Consider the following 25,586-nt stretch of genomic DNA (forward strand, 5'->3'; position numbering starts at 1 on the left):
GCATGGGGGGGGTGGTTAGTGTAGCCATGTAGATGAGGGAAGAAACATGCTGCGTGCGCTAGGGAATCGGCTCCTTTTCGTTTTCAGCGTCTGGGTTTGCGACTCGCAGCACTCTTCTGGAGTAGTCTTCGTGGTCGGCGAGGCTGATTTGCGACTCGGACTGGTCCCAGTGCATGTACATTTGCGTTGGTTCCATGCGTTGGTCGAAGATGGGCACGAGATTCGTGTCTGCATCACTGACGCCCGAGGCCTGGCGCCGGTGGTAAAAGGATCCCTTGGGATGGAAGCCGGAGTGCTCGCTGGAGCCGTGGGGCGATGCCAGCACCGCCAGGTCGTGTCTTTTCTTCTGGCGTCTTTTGAAGAGAAAAAAGAACAGCAACCCAGCGATCAGCACCACGCCGATGCCCACGCCAACAAACGTGCCTGCGACCTTGCCGCCGTCGCTCCAGAATGTATCTTTATGGTGCGCTGGAGTTCCTGTTGGCTCGCTAGCTGTTGCATTGAACGAACTAGAGGACGTAGGCACAACGGTCACCGTCTTGATTATGCTTGCGTTGACCGTGGTGACAGATATTGAGGGCTTTTCTGTGGTTGTTGGGTCCTCTATTGAAGAGGAGGACGTCTTAGACGTGGTAGACGATGCCTGCACCGTCGACGAGATCTCTGTAGTCAATGAGGACTGGTATGAATCCACAGGGACCGTTGCTGTTACGGACGTCGTTGCCGTGGTGGACATCAAGGACGTTTGAGTGACGGTTGCCAGCGTGGAAACAACAGCGACCTTGCTCGAGGAGGAGGAAGAAGAGGCCGCGTCCGAGCTGGGAGACGACGTTCCACTGGCCTGCCCGATTTGTGCATAACCGTACAGGCCCTTGTCTACGTTTCCGCAGCGGTCGGTTTTATAGCCACCGCACGGGTCGCTGCACTCGGAAACCGAGACCGTGTCGTCAGGAGCGTAGTTGGAACACCAACAGTACAGCCCCTTCATGATAGCAAAGGCATAGCCTGAGCAATGGGTGGTGCAGGCGCCATAGGAATTGTACTGAAGAAAAAAGCCCTGCCCGCTAGCGGTGTTTGAGGAAGAGCAAGAAGTCAATGGATTTGTTATTTGGCCGCTGCCTTGAGCCAGGGCAAGCGCAAGAAGCCATAGCGATACTAGTGAATGGTATAGTCTCATTCCAGTTGCATACGATACTCTACGCGTTGCCACCCTAAATAGCTGAAACTAGTTCGAAACCGTAGGCTTTTCGGGAGTGCCGTGTACAATGCGCAGAAATCGGGTCGAAAAGCGAGGGAATGTTGTTGAACCAGAAGCCGGGTTGCCGCTTGGGATCAGAAAAATATTAAAATAAGAACAGAACAAAACCCATATCTCCCGATTATGCCGCTTTGTCTTTTCACCCACCAAATGCCAGGTGCAACCCTTACCCTCGGCACTTTGCTCCACCCAAGGAATGTATGGCCTGCTCGGTTAGACTGCGGAGATGGCGCAGAGCGACCTCGTTGGCGCGGCTTTGCCTGGTGTGGCTGCGCCAGAGGGGGCGCCGGGCCTTTTAATTTGGTTCTCTGGATAATTTCGCCGAAATCGTAGTACTTTCTTAATATTTTTTCGAGTCGACTGTGTCACCAGGTAATAGTCCCTGCTTAGCGTCAGACAGGTGCAAAGCTCTGCATGGGGTCAGGGTAGTCGCATGAGAGGCATGTCGCCTGGACGAGGCAGGGGCGGAGAGTAAGAGGCTGCAAATCCGCTTCGCCAACCTGCTTCGAGACGTATGCAAGGCACACTGGTGCCTCGGAGGCTGTGGGCATGCGACGCCGTGGGTTTTTGGACTAGACTATACGCTTAACATTAAATAGAGGCCGGCTGCGAGGCCGCCGAACTGCGCAAGGGTCGTGATCGCCGGCCGGCCATTGGACTCGATCTCCAGCAGTTCGGGGAACACTCCCATGGTGGCGATGTAGAGGAACACTCCGGCCAGCAGCGGCTCGGTCACGTCCTCGAGCTCGACGTCCAGAGGGATGGGTAGCCCGAGCCCGTATCCGCGGAATCGCTTCACAGACCCGTACAACAACGCGCCGAACGCCAGGCCGGACGAGGTGGCAAGGTGGGCGGTCAGTGCGGACGCTTTGGACATGCCCGTTTGAATCAGGATGGCAAAGTCGCCGAACTGGTGCGGAACCTCGTGTGAGCACATCAGCACAAACGACAGGATACCCTTCTCCTTGGACACATCAAATGCGAGAGCCAGTGCTGCGCCGTCGACCATGTTGTGCAAGAAATCCGCGGCAACGTTGACCAGTGCAAACGCTCCGCTGCGATGATCCTCGCTGTGCACGACAATTTCAGTGTCGGTGTCAACGACATCGAGCTCTTGCCCTTGCTCTTGCTCTTGCTTCTTGCGCCGCTGAACCCCGTCCTCGCTTGCAACCGCCGTGCTTTCTGCCCGCGCCTCGCTTAGCACCGTCGTGTGCCGGTGTGCATACACATCATGGCTGTGCGAGTGGCCCGACGTGCCCTGCGACTGAGCAATATACTTGCCCATGTATGCAAATAAAATAAATGCTATAATTGGCGCGATCCGCATCCAGGGCGGGCCGGCAAAAACCGCAGGCAGCAAATGGAACATGACATTCCCCAGCAAGCATCCGGCAGCAAACGCAACCAGAAAGCTCAGAGTCAGACCCTTGAGCGGTGGCATGATCCATAAACTGGTTGTCGAAACCAGCGTCACCAGTCCAATGGCCAGTAACGAGTTGGGCACAGGAGAGAACCTGAACAGCTCGCGCAGCAACGGGAACTCGGTGATCCCAGTGGCCAAATCGCTTCGATCGCCCAGCTCTTTCAAATGACCACTGTGATCATGCTCTCCGCCCGCTCTCAAATGGCCGTGCGAGCCATGGGCCTCCACAAGCGCTACAACCAGCCAGTAAAGCATGACAAATGCCCGGCTAAGAGCAACGGCAGGCGGAAAAAAGCAAAAAATAAAGAGTTTAACCTTGAAAAATTACACCATTTACATAACTTAGGCCGACCAGAACTTGTACTGGTGCGGTGTATCCAAACTCACTGGGCGCAGGGTCGGGTTTGGCACTTTGGCTGCTCTTGCCGGCTCCGAAATGTCCTGGAGAACTTGCGACTTTGGACATTCCCGGGCGAGTTGCACCGCCTGCTCGGCAAGCCGCACCGCCTCCTCCCCAGACTCCGCAGTGGCCTGACGGAGGGTCGTCAGCACTTTGTCGGCCTGCTGGTTCAGCGACAGCCGGTCGAGATACAGCTCCAGTCTGGCCGTGTCGAGTTCTCGCTTTTGTGCCTTGAGAACATCCTCCAGTTTGTCGAATTTGGCCATCTTGAGCTCGAGCTTTTCTAGCTGCATCGACACTGCCGATGAGAGCAACGGAAGCTGCTGCCCGTGAACGTCTTGCAGGGCCTTGGCTGCTTTATCGCCGACGGCGGCAGGATTCTTGGCCAGCAAATCCCGAATTTCTGAAAGCAGCTGGACGGTGGAATTATTGTCGGCTCCAGAGCTTTCCTCGACCTTCACCTCCTCAGCACCAGCTAGCCGGCGCCGCAACCGAGAGGATGCGTTCTTGACAAGATACGGATCTTCAATAGGCAGCTGCAAAAACTTTGTCACACAGGCAGCAGAGCTTCTCGTGCCCACATGGTAGGCAACTGCATCCCAGTCGTAGTCGTACATTTCAATACCCTCGAGTAGCAGTAACAACTCCTGGTCGGTCCATTGTTTGTTCTCAAGCTGCAGCTGGGTCATTTTAACATAGTCGTCACTAGTAAAGTTGCTGGGGAAGAGGCCATTGGTGAACGCCATGGCCGAAATTAGTTGCTTGGATTGCAAATTATGGTAACGGACCTTCGACACATCCTCGCCGCAGGTAAAGCAAGTATATTGACGCGTGGTCAGGGCAGCAAACTTGCGCTGATTCTCGTCAAGCAGGGCCATTGCGTCAGCGCTAGAATCGTACACAGAACGGCGCAGCTCGAGATTCAGCGGTGTCGTATTGAGTTCAGCCTTTTCACTGCTGGCTTTCGCAAGCGTCTCCGTAGCGGGCAGTTCTTTACCATCCGTAGACACTTCGGATCCACTCAGCGGCATGGCCGGCTCCAGGCCCCGTGGGGTATCCAACAAAATCTGGAAATGACCAGTGTACTGAGGGCCGACCAACGAGGGTCGCGTCTCGGGATCAATTTGATAGTTGATAAGTCCCCATGCCTCTAAAAAGCGGTGCACACGCATGATAGCACCAACGTCACCGGCCAAATTACGACGACACGCGGTAACTGTCAAATATTCAGTAGGGTTGAGGCGGTAGGTGTCGATCATAAAGTTGCGGTACTGGAGATAGACTTCCGATGTCTTTGTACGATTCTTTTCACTGAAAAACTCAGGAAGACCCTTTTTCTCGACCTCGTGAATAATTTCACGATCAAACCACCGCGCAAATGAGGGAATAATCACCCGGTAAACTTGACGTGCCAGGTAATGTTTGGACCTCTCTTCAATCTGAGCCTGGAGCTGGGCCTCGTCCTGGGCGGGCTCACTGCTGTTAGATGGCTGCACGGGTTCTGTGCTGGTAACCGCTCCGGAAGCAGGCGTCTCAGGCTCTGACTTTACTACTTCCTCCATTTTGTCACCCATATTGCCGTTGGTAGAAAAGGTGATTATGTCATGTGGTCCGATACCATTTTCTTTGGCAGTGGTGGCAGGGGTACCTCAAATCGATCGTTTTATTGAAAAATATTTGTTCGCCAATTGGGACAACAAATAGTTGTTTTATCCATTTTTTGTGGCTGGTTCCAATTTCTTACATTTTTCATCGCTATTCCTCGCTTACTTTACTCCAACCCTTACTGCATTTTGGGTTACTTCACTGACGCGTATGGATCTCGATACGCCACCCCTTCTTCCGTCTTCAGACGGCGGATCGCCGGATAATGGCGTGGAAAATATGGATTCAGACGCGAGGCTGCAACGCATAAAGTATTTGGTCGAACAGTCAAAACTATTTGCTCGGTTTCTCACGGAAAAACTGCCCCAAGACCCGGCGCCTGAACCCGCAAAGGAGCCTGCGAAGGAGCCACCGCAAAAAGTAGACAAACCCCGACAGTCAACGCGAGCTACAAAGCAACTTTCTCTGGATTCGTTTTACAAGTCCACGGACAAGGCACCGGTAGCTGAGGCTGACCAGCCAAAGGGATTCCAGGCCCCCAAATCTATAGTTGTGAGTCTGCACCCGCACCAATTGATTGGCGTGGAGTGGATGATCACTCTTTATCAAAACGGACTCAATGGAATTCTCGCCGACGAAATGGGACTCGGTAAGACAATCCAAGTGGTGGCATTTTTGGCATATCTACTGGAGCAGGGGATTTCGGGACCATTTTTGGTAGTCGCCCCGCTCTCTACCATCAAAAACTGGGAGAAGGAGTTTGAAAAGTTCTGCCCATCCATCAAAACGTGCTGTTATTACGGGGCTCCGCCAGCTCGTACCAAATTGCGACGTCAGTTCATTAAAAAGGGCGAGTTGCAGATCCCGGTTTTCATCACCAGCTACGAAATCGTCATGCAAGACGCTAGATTCCTCAACAAGATTAAATGGAAATATGTCATGGTCGACGAGGGCCACCGATTGAAAAACATTAATTGCAAACTTATGCGCGAGTTAAAAAAATACCCCTCCGCAAATCGCATGCTCTTGACTGGTACACCTTTACAAAACAATCTACAAGAGCTGTGGTCTCTTTTGAACTTTTTACTGCCCGATGTATTCACAGATTTGGATATTTTCCACTCTTGGTTTGAGAATGGAGGTGGTAAGGCAATTGGGGAAGGCGATGAGTCTCAGTTGGTGACATCCCTTCACTCAATCCTTCGCCCATTCTTACTCCGACGACTCAAGTCTGAACTTAATCTTAATCTGCCGAGAAAACGCGAATACACTATCTTCACTGGTCTTACTCCTCAGCAGACAGAGCTGTATGACCATATTCTCAAAGGAAATGCAAGAGATTATGTCGTTAGCTTGATTCTTAAGGAACGAAATCAAACAATTGAGGACAAAGGAGACGGTCCCCGTAAAAAACGCCGCATAGATTACAAGGAGTTGGAGTCCGATGTGGAGTTTGATGAGGAGAGCGAATCCGAGTCCGAATCCGAGCCTGAGGAATCCCTGGATACAACTACGCATCAGATGGTCAAGTTAGCCCACCAAGAGCTTCGAGGAAAGAGGTTTTCTAATATGATCATGCAACTCCGGTTGGCCTGCAACTCTCCTTTCCTGTTTTACTTCCCGTGGACTGAAGGGCCAGTAGATGAGAGAATCCAAAGCTTTTCGGGTAAGATGATTGTTCTAGATGCCTTGGTTACTCGGCTAAAATCCCAGAACCACAAAGTTCTTATTTTCAGTCAATTCACAAAAATGCTTAATCTTATCGAACTTTGGGCCGGTATGAAAAACTACAGATACTTAAGAATTGACGGAAGCACAAGTCAGGTGGAGCGTCAAGAAATGATCGAGGAGTTTACTCCTACATCCGATGTCGATCTGTTCCTTCTCTCTACACGGTCAGGTGGCCAAGGTATCAATCTCACCGCTGCCGATACCGTCATTCTTTTCGACAGTGACTGGAACCCCCATCAAGATCTACAGGCTATGGATCGCGTTCACCGCATTGGCCAGACTAAACCTGTTCTTGTGTTTCGGTTGGTAACAGGTGACACTATTGAACAAAGCCTCTTAGAGCGGGCTAACGACAAACTTGAGCTCGGAAATTTGGTGATCGAAAACGGACGCTTCAAAGGGCTTGGTGTCAGTCAACTTGAACAAATAGAGAGCATGGGACGCCAGCTCCAGCAGCACAAAGTAAAGTTTGACGGATCGCTCAGCGTGAGCCCTGAGGATTTTGATCGCATGTTAGATAGGAGCAATGAAGCATACGACTTTGCTTTAGAGCATCCACAACTCAGTGAGAACATATACTGTAGATAGGCGAATTCTTTTTTTTATTTTTATTAAAAAAAACCTCAAAAAAACAAAAAATGCAGGTCCCAACCGGGAATTGAACCCGGGACCTCTCGCACCCTAAGCGAGAATTATACCACTAAACCATCGGGACGACCTGCTGAAAACCTAAGGATTTTGTTATTTATGTATCGTATGATTTATATATATTTTTACGTGAAATGAAGTATATGCATTAAGTGAACGTTTTAACCTTACCATAAGGTAGTATTCTGCTTCAATTTTATGAATAAGACGTGCCCCTTCCCCTCCCCCCCCGTTCATTCTAGGTACGATTACCGGTTTTTCATTCTGAAACCCCCGAGGAGAAGTTTTAGAAATAGTCGTAAATGGTTCAACCAAAATCAACGGCGTCAGCTCAGCTTTTGTAGTACTTTAAGTCTGCTCGAAAGTGATATTGTTCCGGGAATATTCGTGCGTAGGAAACTGCAAACATACAAGCGAGCTGTGTTAATACCCCCGATACAACTGCCGATCTCATTGGCCTGTATAGTGGCTACAATCGTTGTACACTTATTGTTCTCATTGCGCTAGTATTTCAGTGGGTCACGTTTGGGTGCACTGCTTTGACTGCAGACGTAACGCACCCTGTTGGCCTGAGTCTTTCAGGAGTAGGTTGACATATCCGACTATAGCCCGACCGGTTCAAATGGCATAGGCATGTCGACAGATAGCAGCATATAACGTACCAAAACAGCCCAGAAAAAACAAAAATAGCAGGTCCCAACCGGGAATTGAACCCGGGACCTCTCGCACCCTAAGCGAGAATTATACCACTAAACCATCGGGACGACCTGCTTGTCAAATGTAGGTAGTCTACCGTTATATAGGCAGATCCACCAAAAACTAGTTTCTTTCTCCTCAAGTATTATCTGTTCTGCAACGATATATTCGACAATTCGACCTCGATATTCCCAGCATCCATTCCAGTAGATTATTCAGGGAGTCTGATGGATTCAGTGTCCATTTTTAAGCGCGTTTACCGATTCGTTTCGGGCAAAGATAAGCCCATGAGCAGTATGAATATGTATAAACACGCTTTATTCGCGACTCTGTCTTCTGGAACCTCATTATCAGTTTATGCGATAGGATGAAAAAAAAAAAAAAATTTAGCAAAAAAATAGCAGGTCCCAACCGGGAATTGAACCCGGGACCTCTCGCACCCTAAGCGAGAATTATACCACTAAACCATCGGGACGACCTGCTTGTAGGTTGGTGCATGGTAATCATTATATACCAAACTTTAAAAATTAAGATTCTATAACCTGTTGAGTACTTCTAATGCATAATTTCTGTATTCGTTGCTCTTTACTAGCTGCAACCACTATATTGTTTTATAAAACAACCTCTCGGCACCCGTATATTGCGTATTTCGAGTTACTGAAGCCTTCAGGTGGTCGCGTTCAAATTTGGTGTTACCGCTACCGTTTTGTTTCCCTATTTGGAATGTGTTTAGCACCAAAATATCCTGACCTTGTATTTATCTACCCCTTTCCGGTTCATATTTGTGAGTCGTTAGTATGTCGCTAGCTGTCTGTTGTGACATATTTTTGCGCTTGTTTTATAACGTCAAGGTCCATTTCAGTAAAGTAGTGCTGACTCTTTTTTTATTTCTTTCTGTACATATCGTAGTCGGCCCTATGCTTTTGATGTTAAAAGGTTTTGAGACAAAAAAAAAAAAGTTGTTGCTGTGTTACTATGGAGATTGATTAAGTTGCGCAAGCGATTGTAAGAGGAGGGTGGTTGAACCAGTCGACTACAATCAAAAAAGAGAGAGTTTACCATTAGGCATTAGGTGGCTTGAAATGACCCACAACTACTGAATCAATATCCACGAAAAGGGGATCACGACGATGAAGGTGGTTATGAGCGAAATCAGAAAGATCAGCAATAGCTTTATTCAAGCCATCAGGGTTAACACCAAACGATGCAGCCAGCGACTGGAACTTGTTTAAATTAAAAGTCAGCATATAGACTTGTTCAGCGGTGATCAAAGCCGACGGGTCATTGGACTGAGAGAGAGCTTTCGTCATTAAGTTGGAACCGGCAGTAACAATATTGCTCAAAGGACCAATCCAGGCAACATTAGACACACTACTGGGTCGTCCATGAAGAAGATCATCCAGAACACCACTAGCATACCCGGCGGCATACTGAAGACCATCAGAGAGCTTTCCCATGGTAGCCTTGGTTTGGTCACCTAAATTCTGCAGGAAACCGAGAACATCACCAGTTACATCCTGAAGGACAGTCTGGTCCAAAGAGTCAGAGGCGGCCAAAACCACCGGTTTGCCAGATTCATGATAGTCAGGTCGGTGCGCAATGGGAGAGGCGGTCATTTTGCTTGGGACACCAAGCGAAGCACTGGTCTCTTTGACCCCTTCAGATGCTGCACGCGAGAAGGAGAACAACAAAAAAGCAGGAACTAAAACAGCGAAACCTTTCATTGCAGTACGGGGAACGAGGCGAAGGGGCCTCTTATGGATCTACAAATACGGTTTAAGTTGAGCGCCGTTATTCCCAGGTGATCAAAGTTAAAATAGAGTGCTTAAAATATGACGCTTTCAAACAAACAATAATAAAAAAACTTTAAAAAGAAAAAAGTAGAACCGAAAGTCAAAAAAAAAAAAAACTGCAGCACCTTCTGTTCTCACATGGTCTCCCACTGTAATACTTGGTAAGGCTCTCAGATGGTTCAATAGGACTGATCGGACGGGAAGTCTTGCTTTCATCTGGATATGGCCGCAGCCGCAAGTAATTTCTTAAGCACATATATGTACCTACATAAAAATAAAAATCACCACAGATATTTCTGAAATGGCCATGGAACTTGTTGGAGCAACAGAAATTGCCCTCAGATGGTGTCTGGTATATTACCGCTCAGTGCTTCATGGTGTCATCACCTTACTCCCAACCGGTGGCTGCCGCAATGTTCGAAATCGGAGCACGATACGATATTCTGGCAGCTATTTACGAACACTTTGTGACTACGGCAAATTACGACGCTGCGCGGGTGTTTGCGTCAGAAGCGGCGGTGCCGAATCCAGAGTTAGGGATGGTGTTGGTGCGGCACGAGGTAAAGAGAGATATCGAAGGAGGCCGAATTGAGGCCGCTCTGGAGACTCTGCAGCAAGAGTACCCAGCAATTGTGGAAGAGCAGTCAGCGTTGCTATTTGAACTAAAGCTAATGCAGCTTATCGAGCTAATTCGAGCCAGCGACTTTGACGCAGACCCCGCATCAATTGATCCGGCCCTGGAGTACGCACGGGCCCAGGCTCTTCCGTTGGTGAAATTGGATCAAGCAGAGGACGCTAAGCGGATGGTACAATTGCAAAAAGTCATGGCCCTGGTCTGCATTGATGCGAGCAAAGGGCTGCCGACGGTGTTGGAAGAGCTGCTGGATCAGAGGACCCGGGATGAGCTGGCGGTCAGAGTGAATGGCGAAATGCTAAAGTGCCATGGTAGCAAAGAGATGTCACGCCTGGAAAGCCTTCGACTGTTACGAGATATGCTCCGTAAAAGTGTCTGCAGCGCATCGTGCAACGACTACAGAGTGGAGGGCATCGACTTTGTAGAGTTATAAACTATTGACAAAATATCTATTATGCAAAGAAAACACAAAACCACCTATTTCTTCTTGTTCTTTCTCTTCTTTTTCCCGCCAGTGGGCTTTGGGCTTGGACTAGGGCTGGGACTCGACGGGGCTGTTCTGCCCTCGTTGGCGGCGTCAATATCGGCGTGGTACTCGTGGAATTTGTTGATCAGAGCCTTGCGTTCGAGTCTGAGGTCCTGGGAGCCTGAAACGTCCACATTGTCTAGCTTAATAGTGTTCTGGAGAATGATCTCGCTGAGCAGCCGGTACTCCTTATCGCGGGCCTTCGCGTCAGCTGGTGGAGATTTGATAAATGCATTGATCCGGTCCTCTCCCAGTTCCGCATCTACAGCCTTGGCGACAGCGTCTAGTTGCTGCTTGGGAGAAAGGGGGGCCGTCGTTGCTTTCGGGGCCGGAGCAGGCGCTGGATCGGCTTCGTCAGTGCGCTTGAAGACAGCAACCACTGTGCCGCCATTGATAAGTCCGTAGTCTTCCAGGGACGCCTTGTTATTGGACATCTTTCGCTGCGGCTTGAGCACAAATAAACTAAGGTGAGTGACCGGCACTTTGAACTGCTTGGCTAGCATGTTGCGCAGAGATCCAACCGTCACTGAGTTGTCCGTATAGTCTTCGGCAGTGAATGTGATCCGGTATTCTTTCTTTTCGTAGTTTACCACAATATACTGGATTTTGGGGCCGCCAAAAAGCGAAGCCAGCCGGCCGAACATTTGGTAATCTGTCTAACTCTCCAATGTCAAACATTATAGGCTTTATTTGTGTAAGTAACCAGAGAAATTGGCGGGCCACAGGGCTAACCAGATCGTGCTAGCATTAATATGCTTGATACCCGTGCTTATATTGGTTGGCGCGGAAATAGCCTACATTATTGAAGGGCTGAAGACCCCGGAGGATCGCCGGCCCGCACACGAGAAACAGGAGTACCAGGACGAGCCTGAGGATGCACAAAACCACTGACCCACTGTGATCCGCCCCTGCAGAATTGAGTTGGCTCCTCAATTGCTCGCCTGCACCCACTCGTACCGAGCCACGCCCCACTCCGTGTCTGCGCCGCAAACTGCCGCAAAACGTCGAAACTACACCGCCCTCTCCCCACGAGCAGGACAAACTGTCTATTTATACCGCCCGCTTGCCAATTCGTTCAGGCCGTTGGACCAATTACCCTACCTACCCATACCTATATCCTCTGACAAAGCAACGGTCAACTTTTTTCATCCAAAATGGCCGGAACTCCTCTACCTTCGAACGATTCCTATCTGGGCTCGATTACCGCCTACCTGAACGGCCCCGCTCGCCCCATTATCGTCAACACGGCGTTGTTTGTTGCCGGCGTTGCCTTCATCCAGTCCTCCCTCATGGAGTACCTTGCCCCTCAGCTGTAAATATTCTTCCCCCATCACTCTTTGCGTAGCGCCCGGAATGCCTGGTCAAACATCGTTCGCAGCTCCTTGTAGCTTATAACCATTCGCACCGTCTCGTCGTGTGACACCAGCAGGATGTTTTCGTCTATTCCGGCGTCCAGCTTGTTCAGTGCCGCCAACGCGTGGGCCAGGTCCAAGGACGGCCGCTCCTGGTCCGTCACCTGATGAAATACGTAGTCCATAAACAATTTGAGTGGATACTGCTCTCCACTGGGCGCCCAGGTGGGGTCGTTAGCCTGCTCGGCCCACCCCATGACGAACTCCAGTTTGCACAGCAGTCTCACAAGCCGGGCGTTTTCGAGCTCGTGGGAAAGCGTTGCTTCGAGATCGTCGACTGCAGCAAACGCAGTGTCCACAACACGAAGCAGGTGCGGGGCCAGTGCCCTCATGACTTGGGCCTCCAGCGTATCCCGCTCGCCATGCTCGTTGACCACCGAGTCGGCCGGAGTGGGCTCGTAGTCGAGCAGCAGGTCAACAAACGCCATCATTGACGGCGAATACTTTGACATTGCAGGATGTCTGGCATCAATGCTGTCCTTGGTTGAAGACGAGCCAGCAGTGAGCTTCAGCAGCATTTCACCAAGCTGGTACCAATCTTGGCGTTGGCGTTCGATGGTGGGAGGCAGTGTATCGTACTCCAAGACATCCCGCAGTCCGCAAGACCCTATCCGCAGCCGATTCTTTTGTGTCACAAGGATGCTGCGACAATCCAGCACGCCAGCAGCCAGATTGTGACGGTGGATAGCGTGCAATCCGCCGGCCACCTGGGTAACAAACGACCACAGCAGACCCTCGGGCAGTGTTCCCGAGCTGTATGCAGTCTCTATGGGTTCTGCAAGCGGGTAGTACTCGTATACAATCACCAATGAGCTATCACCGAATGCCACGGTTGTGAATGCCTCTACCACGCCAACCAGGGCACTAGAGGCGACCCTCACCCACTTTGCAATGAACGACAGGGCCTGCTCGCGGGGCAGCTCGTAGTTTTCGACGCGGAGCAAACAATAAGTCCGACCGTCTGTGTTTGAAATCGCCTTGTATCGCCACATCTTCTGGCCAAACCGGCCCTTTGAATCCAGCTTCGTGTCAAGCGGCATCAGCGAGTGGTACACATGCACGAATTCAGGCAAAGTTGTGGTAGGTAAGACCTGTAAAATAGCATCGTTGCGTCTCTGCAGCATTTCCCGTAAATCAGAGCTAATAAACAGGTCCTGAGCCGCCCGCTGATGGGCCTCGAGTGCCGGCCGCACCCGGAACGGAGTGGGCGCATATAGATGGTACTGAAGAGGATGCAGCGGTGCATGGTACAGCTGGTTATACTCCGACAGCATCGGAGAAAACTTTGGAGTCAAATCGCTAAATACACCGACCTCGGGCACCGCATTTGAACCAGCAATTGACGCTGCCGGCCCAGTTGGCACTCCTGCAGGGCCAGTGGGGGGAATGAGACCTGAGTTCGGCACCAATGGCGAAGACGAGGCAGCAGGACCAGATGGAGCGGCCCCAGAGGGTGGTCTCTTTGGACTGAACACGGACGTCGGGTTGAATTTCTTGGCCTCGACCCCTTCTGAGGATGTTGGACGCAACGCCGCGGCCTGACCAGCAGAACTACCTGGACCAGGGCTGCTTGCACCACTTCCACCTCGACGATCAGCTACTGTAAAGCTGCGGTTGGGATTGAATCGTGATTTAGGATTGAACCGTGCCTTGGGGGACCTGCCTGGGCTACCGTTGCGCGCTGCGCTGTTCAGAGGACTGCCGGTCGACGGCCCCGATCCGCCGCCGTCTGTGCCTAGCTCGCCCATCGAAGCACTCAGCCCACCCGCGGCAGACCCGCTAGACGGCCTGAACGCTGGCGAATCCGCCCTTAGCGATTGCGCCCTCTCGTCACTTTTGGACATGCTGCTGACAAAACACTAACCTTCCATCCTCTGCCATCCATGTACCTTGTTACCGGCACATCATCGGGAATTGGGCTTGAAATTGCCAAATACTTGGTTTCACAGGGCGCCATGGTCGTGGGTGTTTCACGGCGCCAGAGCCCGCTCGAGCACGAGCGCTTCCGGTCGCTGAGTGGCGATGTCTCCGACCCCAAGCTGCGCAACCAGATCGTCAGTGCGTTGGGCGGCCAATTGGACGGTGTGGTTTTCAATGCCGGCGTGCTGGAGGCTGTGACGACTCTGGCTGCTGCTGACGCCGACGCGTGGCGACAGGTGTTCGACATCAACCTGTTTTCCATCGTGGGCATGCTGCCTGATCTGATTCCTCTACTGCGCAAGTCGCACGGTAGAGCCATTTTTGTGTCCTCGGGTGCTTCAACCTCTGCGTACCAGGCCTGGGGCGCCTACGGTGCTTCGAAGGCTGCTCTCAACCATCTCAGCATGACGCTGGCCAAGGAGGAGCCGGACATTATCTCGGTTGCCGTAGCGCCCGGAGTGGTGGGAACGGAAATGCAAAAGAGAATCCGCGAGACCTACGCTGCGTCCGATCATATGAAGAAAGAGGAGGCCGAGAAATTCCACTCTCTGCACCAAAACAAGCAGCTCGTCAACCCCGAGGACTCGGGACGGCTTTACGGCAACCTGGTTATGAAGGCATCCGCGGATCTCTCCGGCAAGTACCTACGCTACTATAGCGACGAGCTCCTTAAACCTTACAATTAAATACATTTTATAGTCAACCAACCTCCGCCATCGATTTGTCATGCGCACTGGTAGAGTTCTTGCAGCGATTCGACCAAAAGTGGCCAGTCCGGCGGCTGGGGCGGCGCCAAAATTCAGAATAGGACCGTGGGGGATTGCTTTCGTGTTGGGCGGACTAGCGTTTGCCAGCTGGGTCGCCAAGCCGTCGAAGGTTATGCCTGTGTCTGCCATGGACACTTTCAAACCTCGCATCGCGATTGTGTTTGTGCTGGGAGACTCGAAGGGCCAGGCCAAAGAATTCGCAGGTGCCAATGGCTACGAGTATATTGACGCACTCAAGAACCCGCAAGAAGCCATGGGGCCGCTGGTTCAACAGGGACACACCAAATTCATAATCGATCACGTCCCTGTGGGAGACCTGGCGCACTTTGAGCAAAACGTCGTCGAGTGCGATCTTGCATTGGACTTTGACGGCTCTGCACCCCAGTACCTCAAGAAAACAAACAGAGTAGAGGAAATGGAATCCAAAACCGTTTTGGATGCACTAAAAGAGCGCAACCTCGTTTAGCCCACAGCAGCTGCAAACCTATGCATTTCTGTGTACCCTGCATATCGGCGGTATTTTTCAACCGACTATTAAAGCTCCCGTCCTACCACACACTTTTGCCCCCAAATGTATCTTGTCACAGGAACCTCCTCTGGTATTGGTCTTGCCATTGCAGGGTACCTTCTCGACCAAGGCGTCGAGGTTGTGGGCGTCTCCCGCCGTTCTACGCCGATTTGCCACCCAAAATTCCACCTTGTCCAGGGCGATGTTGCTGATCCCAAAGTCCATGAACAAATACTGGCTCTGGTGAACGGAAAACTAGACGGGGTGGTATTCAATGCAGGCATTCTCGACGCTATCACCAAGCTCGACGCATCCGACGTCGATGCATGGCGCAGGGTTTTCGAGGTCAACCTGTTTTCAATTGTAGGCATTCTGCCTGTTTTAACTCCTTCTCTCCGCAAATCTGAGGGAAATGTTGTTTTTGTTTCCTCCGACGCCGCAACTGTCCCGTTCCAGGCATGGGGTGCCTACGGAGCATCGAAGGCCGCCGTTAACCATTTGAGTATGACCTTGGCCAAGGAGGAGCCCGCAATCACTTCAGTTGCCGTCGCGCCCGGTATTGTCGCTACACCCATGCAGGAGAATATCCGTGAAAACCACACCTCTAGTGGCCATATGGACGACAAGGAGGCGAGCTATTTCCATGACATGTATCAAGAGGGTAAACTTGTCACTGCTGAACAGACAGGCAAGATGTACGGCAATTTAGTTCTTAATGCCGGCAAGGAACTGAACGGAAAGTATTACTGCCATGACGATGTCGCCCTCAAATCATATAATTAGAGAACTCGTACTGGATGCCCTGGTCGCTGCCTACGTAGTAACCTAAATGCGGTGTGAGTTCTAACAAGAACCTCGTTCGATATCGGAACAGTTTAGTCAACTGGCAAGTAGCGTTGCTTCAAAGTATCATTGAATAGGTGAACATATCCATAGAGCAGAGCTCTGGCAGTGCTTTGTCCAGCGCAATGACATCGAATGAGCAGTATATGTACAAAGAAGATTGTACTGCAAAGGAGATTGCACGGCAAATGCAAGAACCCAGCTGTTCAATACTCATACGTTTAGCCCTTTTGCTTCTTTGGCCTCCACATTTTCAATGACCGCAGATGCACCTCAGAATTATACGGTGGACATAAGCGATTGAGTTATACAGGCCAAGAAGCCAAAAAAATCGATGAAAAAGCTGCTATATAATAAATAATCTACGAGGGACACCACCCACACATGTCCTGAAGCAACCGTGAGACCTTCTCTTCAGTCGGCGGCATACTAAGCCTACCGTCAAAAGGACCCAACGGTTGGTTCTGGTTACTTGTGACAAGAACAATAGGCGTGTTTGTGTTGGCATTGGATGTTGATTGGACAACGTTGCAAAACTCTATTGCGTTAATAGCAGCCTTGAAATCGTCACTCACGATAATGAGATCGAACTTTGTCAGTCCCGCCGCCGTGCGCAGAGCCTCATCACGGGTCGTACTTTCGATAACATTACAGCCGAGTGTTGTCAACACTGCTTCTAGGCTGGGCACGACAGTTGGACTGGTGCTACAGACCAACACGTCCGGGGCGTAATTCCGGAGTTGGCCGGTCTCGCGTATACCGCTGTTGCGATGTGAAATACGACGCCGGCGCTCAACTCGAGTCAGCAAGAGCGTGGCCGTGGAGTTCGCTGCACTAGAAGTCCCAGAATTCGTAGCTGAACCACTACCAGAGGATGCATGCACGTTTCGTGCATCGTCAGTATCGCTTGAATGAGGGCTGTCGTAGTGATCAGACCAGGAGCTTGTAGCAACAAGCAGGGGCGACCGACTTGACGAAGTGATTGAGTGACGGCGCTCACCCTCGATGCGAAGTTTGGTGATGACCTGTTTGTTTGCCCGTTCGAGCTCAGACAGATTTTTGTAGGAAAAGGCTCCGAATTCATCAGCAGAAGAATCAAGCCGGAGAATCTCCGAAGAAGTCGGGCTTGAAGTCCGTACACTTCCAGTGCTCAATCTAAAGTGGTGGCGCCCCGAACTGCTTCCCGGACTACCAGTATACGTTGATACGGCACCACTTGACTGACGATGTTCTGGAGTAGACGCCTGGGTATCCAGGCCAGCCGCAAGCTCCTCAGGAAGAGCAGGTGCACCTCGAGCATCAAAGTAAGCGACACTTTCTGCGGACGTTTTAGGGACAAATGTTGGCTCCATGTCGTATAAACTATGCCATTTGGTTTCAGCAAAAAACGGGTGCGATTTGATCCTTGCAACATCGTGGAGACGAGTTTCAGGATCCAAGTCCAATAGCTTGTCAATGAGGTCTTTGGCCTCCGCGGAGATGTCCTGTTCTGGCTCGAGCTGGGGCCAGTTTATGCGTCGGGCAAGAATGTTGTCGAAAACCTTTTGTGGTGTTTCGTCATTGAAAGGTGGGTAACCATAGACTAGCTCGAAAATAATGCACCCAAGAGACCACCAATCTGTGGCATTACTGGGGCGAACGTTGTTGATCGTTTCAGGGGCAACGTAATCCGGGGTGCCAACGAAAGTAGGTGGCTGGGTAGTTTTAGTATCCAAATGAAAAGGAGAAACATCGCGAGAAACCGCAGACATCCCCGGAAGGCGGGTTTCTGAGCGAGGCCGACGAGGCTCATCTGCGCGAATAGCCAGTCCAAAATCCGAAAGCTTGAGATGTCCCTTGCTGTCGATAAGCAGATTGGCAGGTTTCAAATCTCGATGAATCACACCCTGCGCATGCACCGACTCAATGGCCATGACAGTCTCGGCCGCGTACTGGCGGGCCCACTCTTCCGTGAGGCAGCCTACTGAATGCAACAAAGATGCGACATCACCTCCATTCAGAAACTCCATGACAAGATACAAAAAGTCACGACTTTGAAATGTAAAATAGAGCTTGGCGACGTGGGGTGAGTCTGCAGTCGAAATCATAATCGACCGTTCCGCCTTGACGTTTGTAACCTGATTCTTTTGAACCATGTCACTTTTCTTCATAGTCTTTATAGCAAAATACTCGCCCGTGAGTTTCTTGCGGGCAAGATGGACAACACCGAATGCACCTTGAGAGATCGGGCTTATGACCGTGAAATCATGAATGGAGGGCAAGACGGGTTTGCCAGCAACCACAGGCTTTGTGATGGAAAGACGACGTTCAGCAACTTCACTTGATGGGCTGCTTGAAACCGACGATGACATGCTTGCTCTGCGGAATGCTCTGTGAAGCTGGCTAGGCCTGCGGGTTGCCACCAAGCGTGATGGCGGAGGGTTTGGCGAGATGTGAGGAGAGAGATGCGGGGAGTGGTGAGGGCTGAGTGACGGAGACGCACACGGCGAATCAAAGGGACTGAGATAATCGGAGCCTCTTCGAATTGGTGCGGCGTTGCTAACGTCCACGTCGACTTTGGCCCCCTCAGACGCGGCTGCAATTGCCGAGTCGATAGCCGAGCGAACCTGGACTTCAACCTCTTTAGACAACTGTTTTGTGTACTGGAGATGTGATTCCAAACGATTGAGGGCCGATGTTTTGGCAGCAATCAGATCCATAGTGTCCTTGACCACACAGTCGAGCTCAGATATCTCACAAACAATCGGTTCAACCAACGACTGTAAATGTGGCTTTTTCTGGGGTCGAGTGAACGTGACGTCGGCAGAGTTTGTGCTGTTTGATCTTTTGAGCGGTGTTACCTCAAAGTCAAACGTCAATTCTTCACTTGCACCGCTATCGGTGTCTGAAGGAATGTCAACACTCAGGCCCTGGTCACAACGGTCTAAAATATCAAGCAGAACATCTCTCACAGGATCATCTGCAGAAGCCAGGGGGGAAGAAACACGGACTGCAAATCTCGACTGAGACGGTATTGGCCCCGACCTTTTCACTGCTAAAAAAGAACCGCGGTATTCGATAGGTTCGCCCGGAGCAGCGGCAAGCATGGCTGAAACCATCTGACGCTGCTCTTGCAGAGCCTCATGACAGCGCAGAACCTCGTCCTCTGTTTCGGAAATAATCAAACACAATTCGCAATGGCGCTCATACCACCACGCATGGACGTACCGGTCACAGATATGGCAGAGTTCAGTTGGAGGGGCAGGCAGCGCCGATGCCTGATCTTTGACGGCTGTAATGAGCCTGTCGAGGAAATTGGCCAGAACTTCGACCCCAAAACCAACAATGTTGGCCAAGCGGGCGGGCAAGATTACATCAATTTCGTCAGGCGGCTCTTGCTTGGATATCAGCCACAGCGGATAGCGGCTTCCAGGCTCGCCTACTAGGATTCCCTGACCTTCAACCGGTATAGACGAGTTTTCTGACGTTTTGAGGTCAAATTGAGCGAATTGCAGGTCGTTTTCTCTCAATCTCACCAGCAAAGCGGCGATTGCCCGAACGTCCTCCCCGCCTGCGCCCTGCTGCCCGGATATCTGGGACGCGATCGGCCGCCCCACGCAATCCGCCGTCGACAGCCCCGTCAATAGCGTCCACGTAGGCGAAACATATCGGACCTCGCCGGACAATTCGAGCTCTAAAACAACAATTAAATGACCGCTGGGGTCACGGGGTTCCATTACAAAGCAAAGGCGGATAAGAGCGCCTGCGATTGAAATGTAGAGGCGATAGAATGTACCTAAGGGCTAATTACGGCTAGGCGGTGCGCTCGATAAGGTGGAAGCCACTTGAGGTTTCCACGACGCGGGACATCTCGCCCGGCTTGAGGGCGAAGGTAGCGTCCTCGAATTCCTTTTGCATTTCGCCGCGACCAAAGAAGCCGAGGTCGCCATTTTTACGAGCGGACGAGCAATCGGACTCCTTTGCGGCAAGCTCACCCAGCGACGCAGCGCCGGAGCGGATGCGGGCCTCGTGGCCCAGGATAATTGACTTGGCCTCGTCCTTTGTGCGAGTGATCTCGGCCTCTTTCCAGGACGACGGGCGACGACTTTCACGGTGCTTGATGAGCAGATGCGAGGCACGTACTTTTTCTTGCCCGCTCTTGTCGCTGGTGGCCGCCATTTTCACCGTGAGGTACTCCTTGAGCTTGACGAGGTCCGAGCCCTCCGGGGGCTCCCACGAGGACTCTCCGCTTTTGGAATTATAGTAGTACGGCAAGTCATGGCTTTGGGAATGGCGGACTTCCCAATTCTCAGGCAATCCTGTTTCCGGCCCCACTGAAGCAACTGATTCGTTTACCATTCTGTTGAGATGACAAAAGAGGTTCCATACGTTCCCCCTCCCCATGCTGCTTACCCACCAGGGCCCACGCATGTGTTTGGGCTAGGGTTAGACACTCAGAGTCGTGCTCGCTCGCCGTCCTGTGCTCCGCTGTGCTCTGCTGCCTAGAATGACGACACTGTTGCCTCCAGAGCTTTTGGACCGCGATGTGGATTTGATAAATTTGTCGCACCCTAAAACAGGGAAACTCACGACCTTTGCCGCTACAGAATCCCTACTGTTCCAAAAGGTCGTAGTGAAAAATTCAGGCCCACATTCACTGCTCTTTGACGGTTACGTGGTGTCTGATCCTTCTATTAGCGTGTTCATTCCCGTGAATCCGTTTTTCGTCGTGCTCCCTGTTCTTTTCAAGTGCAAAGATCGGCACCTTCCTTTGGACTTGTTAATGGACATGCTCGGCGACGACGATTCGGACGCGTTTCCAACACACTTGCTACAAGATTTGGACAAAATCTGCCAAAACGAAAACGAAATGTACAAATTGGACCTCGAAAAGCTGTTCGTATGGCTCTCTGCGCTGGTCGCAGAACTCGAAATTCCCGCGTCACTTTCTGCAAAATATACCCGGGCAATAGCACCCATAGACCCCACACAACCGATCGACGAGTCACTGAAACAGTCTGTCAAGGAATTTGCTGCGTTGCAGCTTGTTTGCAGCTGGCTGGACGAGCCTACGTCTGAATGGCTCAACTCAAAGTACGATTTCGCAGGCCTGACTGCGCACGTAGACGCAATCCAAAGCGAAAGAGCAGCATCATTGGCATTACAGCGTTTGAGCGAGCCTGCAGCAGCGAAAAAAGCTCGAGTACCGCCTGCCAAACGGCCCAAGGTGTCAAAAAACAAATCCGTGTTGGATTTTTTCAAAAAGGTATAGATTATCTGGTTAAATAGTTATCGTAATACCATTTGAGCTCTTGAATGCTTTCCAGAATATCGGATCTGGCACTGTGATTTAATGATTTCTTGGGCACTTTTTCCATGAGCATCGGATTGTGCCTGTACCCAATTTCTTTGATGGACGAGACGTCAATCAGTCGGTAATGCAGAAAATCCGTAACTTTAGGGAATTCGCGTAGCAAAAACAGCCGGTCAACGTGCACAGAGTTGCCAGCCAGAATACCCTCGCGCTGGCTCATGTGCTTTTTCAAATAATCAAGTAGTTCAGACTCGACTTGAGGGGCGGTGTTTGTCGAATCAAGCACCTTTTGAATAAGACCAGTCTTGGAGTGCGTCGTTTGGCACCACTCGTCCATACCGTCCAGCTTCTCCTTGGGCACATGGATAACCCGTTCAAAGCCATTGCGCTCGATCAAGTCCAGCTTGGCGTCCGTGAGCAAGCAGCATATCTCTATGATGTTATCTGTCTGATGGTTCAGCCCGGTCATTTCACAATCGATCCATACTAGGGGCCCCGGCATCCTTCGAATTCGTCGTCGATAGACCTGTGAAAAATGCCTAAGCATAGTAAGCCTATTTGACAAGTATTTTGGGGGGTTTCATATATAGGTTAGAACAAACCGAATAGCTTTTTGGGTGCTGGGGCAGCAGGCTCGTAGTGCTCGTCGTCTTCGACATCAAGATAGTTGAAGGCCATGTCGTAAAAGACGGGCTTGGCAGGCACAGGCTGGAGCCGGCCCTCGAGGTTGGCCAGACGAGACAGCACTTTTTCCGGTGGACCAACGGGGTGCACACCGATATTATCAGAAACAAAGCCCTGGGAAGAGCCACCAGCAAGTAGTGCAGCGAGGCCGTGGCGCTTTGTCACTAAACCATCGAGCTGCGACCGCCATTTTTCCACTTGCGACGCGCTAACCGGCAGCTCATCGACAGAGATGGAATCAGCAACGAGGGACTTGGCCCGCACAACTAGGGCCAACGCAGCAGCGTGGTTGTCGACTGCAGCATAGCCACGTGCTACGGTTTCGCATCGGCGAGAGGCAAAGTAAGCCTTGAGCGACTCGAGGGAGGTAGACAGCTCGTCGTCGTTGTAAACACCAGGGAGCTCCAGCAGCTGTTCGCAGCTCTGCAAAATACTGTCATAAATACGCACAGAGTCTCGAAGTCCCGTAAGCGTTGGCTCGGTACCTTCTATAATCAACATGTCGCGCTCGATCCGGTTCACCAGCACCGTGTAGTCGATATAGGTTGCAACAATATACAGACTCTGGCTTGCTTCGTCGGAGTTTGTGTTTTTGGCTTCGGCGGCAGAGATAAGGTCGTGTGCGGCGTCGGAAGCTTCCTGCCAGGCCAGCAGAACATCGTCGTAATTAGCGGCGTCGCGAGGCGTGGGCAAAGACGAGGTTTTGGAACGCGCCTGCAGAATGGCTTGGGCCAAATCAGCGTTGACAACGTGTGCTTCATGGTGGCGCCACCTGATAACGCCGAGCTGCTCGACGGGAGCGACTGCATCGACTTGGAGTGCCTTGGCGTCGACGCGGCGAATCTCGGCCACCAAAGGGCTGGTTTGAGAGTCAGCGACCGACGCAGCGAGCCGCTGGACATCAGCCTTGACCCGGCCAGTTCTTTGGGCAGCAAATCGCAGCGCCGGATCAATTGTCGCCGCTACAACGTCCCCAAACAGAGGCTCGTTTGTTTTCTTGGCCATGACGTCACAGCCCACGCGAGCAGCGCTGCCCAACTCGACTACGGCGTCCCAGTTTTTCTGCTGAACGGCCAGATCCATGGAAACCATGGTGTCGTACAACAGGATTTCCAAACGGCCGAGCTCGGTGTGGGAGCTGGCGTCGTCTAGAGCAGCCGCCCGATTGGCGTACTTGCGGGCCTTGGCCAGCTTGGACAGCATCTGGCGCTTGAGCAGCGGAGAATCCGTGGCCTCCAAAGCGGAACGCAGCCCCATGCCAGCGGCCCAGGCCCGCTCAGCAAGCCACAGCGCTACTACAGAGTGGGCAGCGTCGACGAGCGGTTTGGGCGGGGAAGCCTGGCCCTTTTGCGGGCGCTGGACCAGATCCAGCCGCCGCCTGAGCTTAGCCACCTTGCGCGTGGCCCTCTTGTGGTATTTGCTAAAGTCATTCGTCGACTGCAGACCCGCCCTCGAAGCTAAAATCTTGTCGAGCATCTCAGAACTTGGACAGATGGAAAATCGACACCGCTGACATAATCGGGGGATACGATTATGAGTGTTTGGTCATAGGAACCTTTCGTCCGGATTGACAGCAAATAGGACTGATTTTCGAAGCAAAAGATGGAAGAGGAGTACGAGGAAGGCTACGAGACCAACGACACGGACGCATTTTCCAATGTTGCGCAAGGGCTGAGTGGTGAGAACAAAGCAGCGCTCGTGGGGTACTGGCAGCAAGCCATCGACAACATCGAGAGGATTGGCGAGGAAGGATCGGCTGTTTCTGCATTCAAGGCGACGGCCCTGCCATTGGCGCGGATCAAGAAGGTGATGAAGACCGACAGCGAGGTGTGCATGATTTCCGCTGAGGCGCCTATTCTGTTTGCCAAGGGCTGTGACATTTTCATCACCGAGCTGACGATGCGGGCCTGGATCCACGCCGAAGAGTCGAAACGCCGCACGCTCCAGCGCAGCGACATTGCCAACGCGCTGCAAAAGTCAGACATGTTTGATTTCCTCATTGACATTGTGCCCCGCGAGGAGGCGCACACCCGCAGATACACTTCGGCGCCCGGTGCGGGCGCGGCCACGACGAGCGCGGCTCCTTCGGCCGACTTGGCGATGGTCGACGCACACCCGGAGATCTCGCAAGCCAATGCGCCCGTCGCGGTGCCGGAGGCCGACCCGGCTCAGGCGCCTGCGCCCCCCAGCGCAGACGCAGCGGCTCGCGAGGGAGAAAATGAAATCATGACCTCAGACAAACCAAACGAAGGCAAGCCCGAGAATTTCGAAGAGGAATTCCAGTATTCCTACCCCGACGGCAATCCGGTGTACTCGACCGTCGACGTGGGGTTCCGCGAGTTCTGAATTCTCCCTAATGCTTTACGACTTTATATATAGTGCGCATGCACACGACAGTTATACCTTTATTATGATTTCTCCTTCTGTGCCTCCGAAAAGCTCAACCCGCGGGACTTGCAAATGCAACCCGTGCCCCGATGTCGATTACACATTTTGAAAAAAGTCACAGACACAGGCAGTAAGCTCTACACAATATCATGGCAGCGAAGAGGCAGCAACCGTAAGTTTCGGGAAAATAGGGGATTAAGAGGACGCTTTGCTAACTAGTTTCTGGTACGGGGGTGCGGCAAGCATGGTGGCTTCCATGGTGACCCATCCGCTGGATTTGGCCAAGGCCCAGATGCAGGCCGCTTCGAAGCCCGGGGCCACGATGATAGGCACGCTGGTGCACACTGCGCGGACCAATGGGCTGTTGGCCGTGTACGACGGGCTCAGTGCGGCGCTGCTGCGGCAGGCGACCTACTCCACCGCCCGCCTGGGTGTCTACGAATACTTAAAGACCAAGGCCACGGGCCCGTCTGGGGAAATTCCGCCCGTGTATGTGCTGCTGCCTATTTCCATGTTCAGTGGCCTAGTGGGCTCCATTGTAGGCAACCCGGCCGATGTGATTAACGTCCGCATGCAGAATGACAGACGCTTACCGCACGCTGATCGTCGGAATTATAAGCATGCGCTGGACGGCATCTACCGAATAATCAAGACCGAGGGCGTTGGTGCGCTCTCCCGCGGCATTGGTCCCAACTCCATCCGCGGCATCCTTATGACGGCCAGCCAGGTGGTCAGCTACGACACCGGCAAGACGTTCCTGGTGCACCGCTGCCATATGGACCCGCACGCCCAAACGACGTTTTTCGCAGCGTCGATCTGGGCCGGGTTTATTGCCACAACCGTGTGCTCGCCGGTCGACGTCATCAAGACCCGAGCCATGAACTCCACCGCCAAAATCTCGCCTTTGCAGGTCATGCGGGAATCCGTCGCCCGAGAGGGCATTCAGTTCCTGTTCAGAGGGTGGACTCCGGCGTTCATTCGACTCGCCCCGCAGACAATCGTGACATTCGTTGTTCTTGAACAGCTAAAAAAATGGGGCGGCTTTAGTTAGTCCAGT

The 25,586-nt window shown here is 52.0% G+C and overlaps 18 protein-coding genes across 18 annotated transcripts; 8 read left to right on the plus strand and 10 right to left on the minus strand.

Annotated features, from left to right (window-relative positions):
• Positions 1–58: 58 nt before the first annotated feature.
• Positions 59–1,177, minus strand: B9G98_02983 (Cell wall integrity and stress response component 4; the record flags this gene model as incomplete). The annotated part of the gene is made up of 1 exon (XM_024809540.1): positions 59–1,177. The coding sequence occupies one exon, from the start codon at positions 1,175–1,177 to the stop codon at positions 59–61; it is 1,119 nt and encodes a 372-aa protein (XP_024665308.1).
• Positions 1,178–1,835: 658 nt separating this feature from the next.
• On the minus strand, positions 1,836–2,936 carry B9G98_02984 (putative zinc transporter P8A3.03; the record flags this gene model as incomplete). The annotated part of the gene is made up of 1 exon (XM_024809541.1): positions 1,836–2,936. One exon carries the CDS (start codon positions 2,934–2,936, stop codon positions 1,836–1,838), a length of 1,101 nt encoding a protein of 366 aa, XP_024665309.1.
• An 87-nt stretch (positions 2,937–3,023) lies between these two features.
• On the minus strand, positions 3,024–4,643 carry B9G98_02985 (Chromatin structure-remodeling complex protein RSC8; the record flags this gene model as incomplete). Its single annotated transcript, XM_024809542.1, has 1 exon — positions 3,024–4,643. The coding sequence occupies one exon, from the start codon at positions 4,641–4,643 to the stop codon at positions 3,024–3,026; it is 1,620 nt and encodes a 539-aa protein (XP_024665310.1).
• A 253-nt stretch (positions 4,644–4,896) lies between these two features.
• B9G98_02986 (Lymphocyte-specific helicase) lies at positions 4,897–7,005 on the plus strand (the record flags this gene model as incomplete). The annotated part of the gene is made up of 1 exon (XM_024809543.1): positions 4,897–7,005. One exon carries the CDS (start codon positions 4,897–4,899, stop codon positions 7,003–7,005), a length of 2,109 nt encoding a protein of 702 aa, XP_024665311.1.
• A 1,817-nt stretch (positions 7,006–8,822) lies between these two features.
• B9G98_02987 (hypothetical protein) lies at positions 8,823–9,485 on the minus strand (the record flags this gene model as incomplete). The annotated part of the gene is made up of 1 exon (XM_024809544.1): positions 8,823–9,485. One exon carries the CDS (start codon positions 9,483–9,485, stop codon positions 8,823–8,825), a length of 663 nt encoding a protein of 220 aa, XP_024665312.1.
• Positions 9,486–9,928: 443 nt separating this feature from the next.
• B9G98_02988 (Glucose-induced degradation protein 8) lies at positions 9,929–10,621 on the plus strand (the record flags this gene model as incomplete). The annotated part of the gene is made up of 1 exon (XM_024809545.1): positions 9,929–10,621. The coding sequence occupies one exon, from the start codon at positions 9,929–9,931 to the stop codon at positions 10,619–10,621; it is 693 nt and encodes a 230-aa protein (XP_024665313.1).
• A 44-nt stretch (positions 10,622–10,665) lies between these two features.
• Positions 10,666–11,358, minus strand: B9G98_02989 (BAG family molecular chaperone regulator 1A; the record flags this gene model as incomplete). Its single annotated transcript, XM_024809546.1, has 1 exon — positions 10,666–11,358. The coding sequence occupies one exon, from the start codon at positions 11,356–11,358 to the stop codon at positions 10,666–10,668; it is 693 nt and encodes a 230-aa protein (XP_024665314.1).
• A 686-nt stretch (positions 11,359–12,044) lies between these two features.
• On the minus strand, positions 12,045–13,970 carry B9G98_02990 (PAB-dependent poly(A)-specific ribonuclease subunit pan3; the record flags this gene model as incomplete). The annotated part of the gene is made up of 1 exon (XM_024809547.1): positions 12,045–13,970. One exon carries the CDS (start codon positions 13,968–13,970, stop codon positions 12,045–12,047), a length of 1,926 nt encoding a protein of 641 aa, XP_024665315.1.
• Positions 13,971–14,009: 39 nt separating this feature from the next.
• Positions 14,010–14,732, plus strand: B9G98_02991 (hypothetical protein; the record flags this gene model as incomplete). Its single annotated transcript, XM_024809548.1, has 1 exon — positions 14,010–14,732. One exon carries the CDS (start codon positions 14,010–14,012, stop codon positions 14,730–14,732), a length of 723 nt encoding a protein of 240 aa, XP_024665316.1.
• Positions 14,733–14,772: 40 nt separating this feature from the next.
• Positions 14,773–15,279, plus strand: B9G98_02992 (hypothetical protein; the record flags this gene model as incomplete). Its single annotated transcript, XM_024809549.1, has 1 exon — positions 14,773–15,279. One exon carries the CDS (start codon positions 14,773–14,775, stop codon positions 15,277–15,279), a length of 507 nt encoding a protein of 168 aa, XP_024665317.1.
• Positions 15,280–15,384: 105 nt separating this feature from the next.
• B9G98_02993 (hypothetical protein) lies at positions 15,385–16,104 on the plus strand (the record flags this gene model as incomplete). The annotated part of the gene is made up of 1 exon (XM_024809550.1): positions 15,385–16,104. One exon carries the CDS (start codon positions 15,385–15,387, stop codon positions 16,102–16,104), a length of 720 nt encoding a protein of 239 aa, XP_024665318.1.
• Positions 16,105–16,526: 422 nt separating this feature from the next.
• B9G98_02994 (Serine/threonine-protein kinase cek1) lies at positions 16,527–19,880 on the minus strand (the record flags this gene model as incomplete). Its single annotated transcript, XM_024809551.1, has 1 exon — positions 16,527–19,880. One exon carries the CDS (start codon positions 19,878–19,880, stop codon positions 16,527–16,529), a length of 3,354 nt encoding a protein of 1,117 aa, XP_024665319.1.
• Positions 19,881–19,956: 76 nt separating this feature from the next.
• B9G98_02995 (Peptidyl-prolyl cis-trans isomerase ssp-1) lies at positions 19,957–20,502 on the minus strand (the record flags this gene model as incomplete). Its single annotated transcript, XM_024809552.1, has 1 exon — positions 19,957–20,502. The coding sequence occupies one exon, from the start codon at positions 20,500–20,502 to the stop codon at positions 19,957–19,959; it is 546 nt and encodes a 181-aa protein (XP_024665320.1).
• Positions 20,503–20,650: 148 nt separating this feature from the next.
• Positions 20,651–21,415, plus strand: B9G98_02996 (Ribonuclease H2 subunit B; the record flags this gene model as incomplete). Its single annotated transcript, XM_024809553.1, has 1 exon — positions 20,651–21,415. The coding sequence occupies one exon, from the start codon at positions 20,651–20,653 to the stop codon at positions 21,413–21,415; it is 765 nt and encodes a 254-aa protein (XP_024665321.1).
• A 1-nt stretch (position 21,416) lies between these two features.
• On the minus strand, positions 21,417–21,959 carry B9G98_02997 (Oligoribonuclease, mitochondrial; the record flags this gene model as incomplete). The annotated part of the gene is made up of 1 exon (XM_024809554.1): positions 21,417–21,959. The coding sequence occupies one exon, from the start codon at positions 21,957–21,959 to the stop codon at positions 21,417–21,419; it is 543 nt and encodes a 180-aa protein (XP_024665322.1).
• Positions 21,960–22,048: 89 nt separating this feature from the next.
• B9G98_02998 (Signal recognition particle subunit SRP68) lies at positions 22,049–23,617 on the minus strand (the record flags this gene model as incomplete). Its single annotated transcript, XM_024809555.1, has 1 exon — positions 22,049–23,617. The coding sequence occupies one exon, from the start codon at positions 23,615–23,617 to the stop codon at positions 22,049–22,051; it is 1,569 nt and encodes a 522-aa protein (XP_024665323.1).
• Positions 23,618–23,743: 126 nt separating this feature from the next.
• B9G98_02999 (Transcriptional activator HAP5) lies at positions 23,744–24,487 on the plus strand (the record flags this gene model as incomplete). Its single annotated transcript, XM_024809556.1, has 1 exon — positions 23,744–24,487. The coding sequence occupies one exon, from the start codon at positions 23,744–23,746 to the stop codon at positions 24,485–24,487; it is 744 nt and encodes a 247-aa protein (XP_024665324.1).
• Positions 24,488–24,678: 191 nt separating this feature from the next.
• B9G98_03000 (Mitochondrial dicarboxylate transporter) lies at positions 24,679–25,580 on the plus strand (the record flags this gene model as incomplete). Its single annotated transcript, XM_024809557.1, has 2 exons — positions 24,679–24,701; positions 24,749–25,580. The coding sequence occupies 2 exons, from the start codon at positions 24,679–24,681 to the stop codon at positions 25,578–25,580; spliced, it is 855 nt and encodes a 284-aa protein (XP_024665325.1).
• Positions 25,581–25,586: the final 6 nt, after the last annotated feature.

Source organism: Wickerhamiella sorbophila (genome assembly GCF_002251995.1).
Source record: "Wickerhamiella sorbophila strain DS02 chromosome Unknown contig3, whole genome shotgun sequence".
Classification (NCBI taxonomy): Eukaryota; Fungi; Ascomycota; class Dipodascomycetes; order Dipodascales; family Trichomonascaceae; genus Wickerhamiella; species Wickerhamiella sorbophila.